The 7615-nt window shown below is 37.5% G+C and overlaps 1 protein-coding gene and 1 long non-coding RNA gene across 2 annotated transcripts; one reads left to right on the top strand and one right to left on the bottom strand.

The window, feature by feature from the left end:
• The first annotated feature begins 255 nt into the window (after nucleotides 1–255).
• On the top strand, nucleotides 256–2782 carry LOC147539207 (uncharacterized). Its single transcript, XR_015225707.1, has 3 exons — nucleotides 256–360; nucleotides 1006–1081; nucleotides 2524–2782. It is a non-coding gene; the product is annotated as an uncharacterized LOC147539207 (long non-coding RNA).
• An 822-nt stretch (nucleotides 2783–3604) lies between these two features.
• Nucleotides 3605–7377, bottom strand: LOC147539206 (uncharacterized). Its single transcript, XM_086642099.1, has 2 exons — nucleotides 5129–7377; nucleotides 3605–4964 (listed from the first exon to the last, which is right to left on the bottom strand). Exons 1-2 carry the CDS (start codon nucleotides 6193–6195, stop codon nucleotides 3710–3712), a joined length of 2322 nt encoding a protein of 773 aa, XP_086498225.1. The 5' UTR covers nucleotides 6196–7377; the 3' UTR covers nucleotides 3605–3709.
• Nucleotides 7378–7615: the final 238 nt, after the last annotated feature.

The raw sequence follows: 7615 nt of genomic DNA, 5'->3' as shown, positions 1-7615 counted from the left end.
TTATAAGATAATTAATGGTGGTTGAATTAGTGAGTTAGATAGATGGTAGGACTTATTTATGAGGTAAATATAAGTTAAGGGCTTGAAAGTAAATAAATTTGAGGGGCACCTTACTGATTGACACTTGGCAGCCTAACCCTTTGTTTTAAAAGAAAAACAAAACCAACTTACCTCATTTCCTGTAGTTACACGTCACACCCAATGGCCACCTCCTTTTTGTACCCACTTTCATTTCCTTTTTAAAACCATTTACATACGGGAAGGCAGCAGTTCATGGATGATAGGGTTTCGAGGGATACGAATTTTCTTAGGCCGATTTCTTCGCGTACGGTGGTCTAAATTCAGTGAAATTTCTTCTAGGTAATTCTATTCGACTTAGTCTACATATCTATCCGTTCAGAATTTTCAATTTCGTCCATATTTGGTGGTTTTATGATAGTTATTCAGTAACTGTATAGTTGGTACTAATTCTTTTTGGGTTCGTGATTTGGAGCAGTTATTCTTTAGTTTTGTCGAATGATTTATGTTCAGGATGATGTTTAGGATGTTATAGACTGTTTTGGGGTGTCCATATATAGACGAGTTGCTGCCGAATTATTTTATTGCTCGAATTTCATGTTTGGAATATTTGGAATAGTTTTATAAATGAGCTGGAATAGAGATGATTACCCGAACTTTGTCATATTTCACATAAATAGATAGGTTGAGTTATGGATTCGTAACATTGGGTTAATTTTGTGATTTGATAGTTCTAGCTTCATAGTATTGGGTTCGTTATATAAGTTGTCAGCTTATGAAGACTCGAAAATGTAAAATAGAGTTTATGGGTTATGGGTTGGTTCATAAGGTGTATCGGTTGTTCGATGGAACGCCTCAATGATCTCTTTAGTGCCCGATAATACATTCTTAGTATAGTTTCATTCATTTTGTGCATTCTTGCTCTGCAAGAGGACTCTTGACAGTTATGTAACTGTCAAATGACCGTTTTGCCCTTTCATATTTCAGTAGGACTAATGAACTGCAATATGGAGCTCGAGGAGAGGCGAAGCTTAATCAGGAGCACCATTGGAGGCAAGAAGAGGTAGGATCCTATGAATCTTACTTGGAGCACGGGTATTCCCCGTTTCACCATTATATATATAGTCATTTTCTTCTTTTTATAGTTCTCTAGTTCAATTTATGATATGATATGATATGATATGGTATGATATGAATGTATGTGGTGTGCTCTCTGTTATGGATGTTACTCTTTTAAAAACAAATTGGTTTTTCTGAAAAATAATCACATGGAGGCGGAATCGCTTGATCTGCGTGATCGTTTTGTGTGAATTGTAAACACGTGGTGGCGGAATCGCTTGAGCTGCGTGTATAACATGGAGGCGGAGTCACTTGATCTGTGTTACGTGTATTGATTGTTTGACGCCGGGCATTGGTTGGTCCCCTTGTTTATATTTCTGTTATGGATTAGCCATGAATTCATGTTAAGGGTTACACTCGGTGCATGTGGCCAGCCATTTGGTAACGACCATTCTTGTTTACCCGGAATGGGGTCCGAGAGAGATTGGGAGTTGGGGTATTCCGACCCTTGGAGTGATTAGGAGACTGACCAGTGCCATGTTTGTTTATTTATTCTGCTAAGCCACTGGTGAGTGTGGTTTGAATTTTGTAATGACTTGTGTTTGATACTTACAATGTTTTCACCGAAATGAAAGTGGGTGTTTACCCGAGTTTTCTTAATAAGAAAATAGTTAATCCCTGAAAGTGGACGCTTATAAAAGCTTGGCTTTAAACAGGGTTTACCCTACCTTGAGACTCAAGAACGTTCTTCTCCTTCGGTTGATGGGACTTGTTAGGAGGGCTCTGTTCTTGTAGCTTTGGGAGCCTATCAGATCATTTAATATTATTATAGGTTCATGCATATGTTTGGGTATTCTTCGAATGGTCAATGAGTTACCTTGCGAGGAAGCGTCAAATCTGGCCGGAGATAGGACGCGCCTCAAGACGAGATAATTGTATCGCCGTGGGTATATGGCTCTACAAAGCGACGATACTCTTATAGTCGTCTGGGTAAGTCATGACATATTCTAAGCGTATCATTGTTTGGGTGAGATTTACTATTCGATGCGTATTGAGATCACAAGCCAGCCCGATGGGCGATGATGACGAAGGGAGAGTTACGAAAGCTCTTACCGGGGTATTACGTGGATCCATGTGTACACTGCAGTAGTCAAACGTTCGATAAGGCGCCGCCTGCCTACGCACTAACAAAGGCCTACCGGTTCTTCCTAACCGAATAGTAGGTGATCCCGACTGAGGGCGTATTCAGTCGTGATCTTGGTAAGCTAAAAGAATTATCTTGCTATATTGCTTTGCTTCTTGTGCATAATGATATCTCTGTGTATATACATATCACTTATAACTATTGATATATCAAACTGTTGATGTGTGTGGTGCGGGTAGGATGTCTAGGTATCCTACTGAGCTGACCTTCGGGTTACCTCATTCCTATTTGTTGTTGTTCAGTTGCAGGTATTGGTGACCCGGAGTGACATAGTTTACTTCGACGACTCACATTATGTAAGATTATAATTTCCATTATATTTTCAACTTAATCACAACGTTAATATTATATATGTATCATGTAGAATAGTTAGGATCGTTCTCTCACTTGTCTGTGATTGTACACATGTAAATAGTATGCACACTATCACTTTGAATTTGATGTTATTGATATGTTGAAGTTTATGAAAAATGTATAAATGTTTGACAGGTTTTTCAGGTTTGATATGTTCAATTTTTAGAGGAGATTCTGTCCAAATTCAGTCTCTTCTGTGAACTATTCATAAACATGAATTCAAATTGTTTTTCTCTTTATGAAAACTATTTTGGGTTATACATTTTTCGAACGTATTTTCAAAGGTTTAAACTATATTTGATTTTCCGCTGTGTTTGTTCTGGGTTTGTAACCCGTGATGAGAGTTTTGGCTTGGGTTTATATTTGAAACTGGTTTGAGTTAGTATTAGACCGAGTTTCTTTTATAAACTGCCTGGCAAACCGTGATTCGGAACACGGGGCGTCACAGCTGGGCTTAGGGATGTGGACATTGGCCTAGATTCAATGAATGTTAAACTATTACTAACGAAGACACACCAAAACATGCCATGGAGGGTGCGCCGGACGTGGAGGAGAGTTCAACAACTTAGAGAGCAATTTAGTAGTGTTCGGGTCACTCACATCTTTCGGGAGTGTAACCAAGCGGCAGACTACCTTTCCAAGATGAGACTAGGCTTGGGGATAACTGAATTGAACATTATAGATTTGCCAGGGATTTAATGCATATTGTGGATATGGACTCTAGAGGAGTTGCTAGAGTAAGGAAGGGTTGGGGCTAATATGATGGGACTTCTGTATTTTTTTGTGTTTTTTGGTATCTTATTGTAACGGTTCGGGCCCTACCCCGCTTATCTTAATCAAAAAAAAAAAAAAATATATCTAACCGCTTAGGTTTAATACAAAAAACTTTAGCCCTAGCAGACATGGGTCGAAGCTACCATTTTGACAGGAAGCTTCGAATTCGTAACCACAACATAATAGCTTCAACCATTTGCAATCAAAATGAGAGAATTTTATAGAAGTAAATGAATGTTACCAATCAAATTCGGTGCTTCTGATAAAAGTCAAGATGGGTAATTGATGTTCATGCTTGGTTCAGCATTCTTCAAGAGAAACACCATCTTTTACCTCATATTCAGATAATTTATCAAGCCAATTGAGCTCCTCGACTGTGTTCTTGGACCAACTAGGTTCAATCCAACTGCTATATAATTGTTCATCGCAGTTGGTGAAATCCTGAGCAGAGTGTTGACCCCCAACAGAGTGATACTTACCTGTGTCGAGGGAGAAAAATATAATCTTTTCGTCGTGGAATCTGGAGAAGTAGATTCTGTTCTCCATGGAAGTATCTGGAGCTGTTACTGACAAACATGAGGTCCTGCTGATAAACAGCATATTCTTGTGCAAACTTTTAACTTCAACCCAGACCTTCCCTTCCCAATCCAGTTTGAAAACACGAACTCTCCTTCCAGAATGACCAACAACTACTGATAAAAGCTTCCCTTCGCACTCCACCAAGTAACACTCATATATAGAACTACATGGTCTACGGGACTTGCTAAGTGCATACCACCTAAAGTTTCCGGGAGAAAAAAATCCTAAAGTTCCATTATGATCCAGGCAGAACAAGTTCCCATTGTAGAAAACTGGATTATTAGTCCTTGGCACAAATTCCATGCCTAACCCAGCTGCAGGAACGATTCTCTTGACCCAACCAGCATCTCCTCGTGAAGTGATGAAGAGTTCACAATAAATTGAATTCACACGATATACTGTGAAGACGAAAACTTTACAATCAGAAGACGTAGGTACGGAAGAAAATGCCATTCCAGCAAACATGTCAAAGAGTATAACTGGTAACTCCGGAAGATGGATAACATCCCTTGTGAAAGGATTGAAGAAGAATAAGCCTTTCTCTCCTCTCGACATTAATAGCCAACCACCCTTTGAGAATCTTATTGTAGAATCTAACAAAAACTCTGAGAGGTTCATGAGATACCTTTTGTTATTAAATATTGGATCTATAAAGTTATAGATGGTATCGTTTTTTCTAGAGAAAACCAACCATGGAGGTACAGTGGCATGCAAGATATCTGCAGATGACATTCTCGACTTCACTTCAGGGATTGCTAATCGATTTTTTCTACAAACTGCACGGAAACACAGGTAATCTACAGCGTGGAGATAACTAGCAATTAAGCCTATAACATCTTCATTAAGAGTAGCCCAAAATCCTGTCTGTTTTATTTCTCCCCCATTGCTCCTCTTGCTGCTCTCATCACAATTAACATCGTTTTCTTCAACTTCAGCATTGCCTAATATATTTGTTTCTATGCTTCCCTCAGCGACCCTAAAAGATTTAAGTGCACCAAAAGATTATTAACTATTCAATAGATATAATGTACAAATCATATTATGATCAACTAAATCAAACATATCACTCGTAAAACAATGCATATAAGTAAACCCAAAGTCGATTAATACATCAAACACTGTGTTATTGTTTAAAGTTACCTGAAATTTGTAGGCATTGACATCCACTCCGGCCTATACCAAGGCTTTGATAAATTTATGCAGGATATAGAAACTGAAATTCTTTGCAAAAGTGGGTCAAATTTGTACAAGATATTTTTACAATCTTCAGTGTAATAGATACAACCCCTTGTTAGACCCAAGTCCACAGGTGAACAAGATGCTGTAGTCTTTTCGCCACAAAAGAGTACATGATCACCCAAGTCGTGAACTTCTTCCCACACCATCACAGAGAAATTCATCTTAAAGACTTTAAAATCAAGAATTTCCCTTAACCCATCTAATTTAAAATATTTAATAACCTTGAAGAGTTCATTACTTGATTCTATATAGTTTACGCGGGGATAAACTAAAGGATATCCTCTTAATGCTGAAAATTCATTCCCAACACATACTTCAAAGTGCTTTACAGAGAGACTTTCACCATCATCATCAAGATCAAGTTTTTTCTCCACGACGATGTGAAAAGTTTTGCGGATAGTGTTGTATGGAATGTGTAGCTTACCTTCGACACAAATCAAACATGAAGAGGAACCATGATACCACATATAATCATCCTCAATAGGGAGCTTCTGGGTTCTCCATGTTGTGTCTCTTCCAGGACGGCAAAACATAAGATCAGTACTTCTAAAAAGGTTGAAATAAACCATGGAATCAGAATTAGTTGGAGCTGAGGATAATACAAAACCATAGAATTCCTCTTTGATCCATTTAAGCATATTAGGTAGCTCAACTGTTTCGAGAGACTCAGGATTCCATAAAAAACAATCCCCATATTTCCAATTTGAGTAATGATAATCTGGTTCATCAAAAAGTATAATAAACCATCCTTGATGAGAATTAGATTGCCAATAAGAAGATGTACTCAATTCTGGTATACAGTTTTTGTAAATTTTGTTGTGGGGTTCACATAGATTTACTAAATCTTGATTTTTTCCGTTTTTACCAGTGGGGTAGACGAGCCAAGGTGCCGCCAGGGGACGTGGTGGCCGACAACTTAATATTCTCTTTCCCTTTTCTGGTAATGGTACTACTGAATTTTCTTCCATGGATGTGTAGTAATTGTAGAGCAGAGAGTATTATCGAATGAATAAATACAAGGAAGAACAGAAGAAGAAGAAGAAGAAGAGTAACCTTTTTATTGGATGAGTACTGTGAGATTATTAGGTTTCCATTCTTCATGTTGAACTCTGAATTAGTAATATCTATCATCTGAATTTAGTAACTTCCTTATCCACGATAAACCCTAATCTCATAGGGACTCCCTTTGTTTAGATAGTCCAAAATACATATAATGGACGACGAACCTCTTGAGTTGGAATATATGGTTTCCCCAAATTTGACTGCCATTGAAATCCAGAGACGGAGATATCGAACTAAATGCTCAAATAGATCTATTTTGATAATCTTCCTTCGCCAAGTAACCCAGTCCCTAGTTCCATCCCATTGAGGTGTAAATAGAGACATATATATATATATATTTTTTTTTAATCCAAACCAAACAAATTTCATTTATAAGCGATTAAATCGCATTGTTACATGGATGATCATAATTATTTTTAGTTTTCCGGTGAAGGGTCTCCCTTCGCCGGAATTTCCTCTTTTATACGTACATATTATATCTTCAATCCTTCTTCTCTCATCTTCCATTTCTTTAGAGAGAGAAAGTAAGAAGAAGAACCTTTACTTCATCTGTTTGTCGCTCATCTTTCATTGAAGAGCATGATCCTCTCTGTAATTTCCCCCAAAATCACTACTACCCATAACCATTATAACTACCATAATGATCTCTTTCACTCTCGCAATAAATTTATTCTTCCATCTAGTTACTTTTGTACACAGAGAACAACTATTCGACCTCTCTTGATAAAATGAAAATGAATGTTACTACTTCATTTTTCTATTATTCTTGGTTGTTTTAATTATTTTGTTGTGAGTTTCTCCTCTGTTCTAACAAAGATGTTGATTAAGAAGATGAAAAAGAAGATTATGAACCATGTGAGTAGAAAAGACAAGTTTATGAACCATGGTAGGCAGTGAAATCTAACTATTCAAGAGTTGATGATGGCGGTTTTTTTCTATGGTGGTGACGGTTTTCCGATGATGACGGCGATTTTCCGGCGACAATGGCGGTTTGCCGGCGAATGTGACGGAGATTTAAATTAGTTTTTCTTTATTCTGTATTATTTTATGTTTTGTTGACCTTTAGGGTCCTTTTATTCGTGATCTTAAGGATCCTTTCATCTTTTTCTTTCTTTTTCGCCAGAGTCTAGTCCAATTTCTTTCTTGTTCACGAGGTACTTTGCATTTAAAGGTATGCAACTCTCATGAAGTTGGAAGAGAGAAATAACAATTTCATCCATGTAAACAATGTGATTTTATCACTTATGAATGGAAATCGATTCCCGTGGCTTCAAAAAAAAAGGATCATAATTATTTCTCTCTTCTGAAAATTTCATGAGAGTTACA

The sequence above is a fragment of the Eschscholzia californica genome, unplaced genomic scaffold (assembly GCF_041429995.1).
Source record: "Eschscholzia californica isolate CP2 unplaced genomic scaffold, dmEscCali1.0.p SCAF_5, whole genome shotgun sequence".
Classification (NCBI taxonomy): Eukaryota; Viridiplantae; Streptophyta; class Magnoliopsida; order Ranunculales; family Papaveraceae; genus Eschscholzia; species Eschscholzia californica.
The sequence above is the reverse complement of the archived record's forward strand: the minus strand, read 5'-3'. Positions and strand labels throughout refer to the sequence as shown.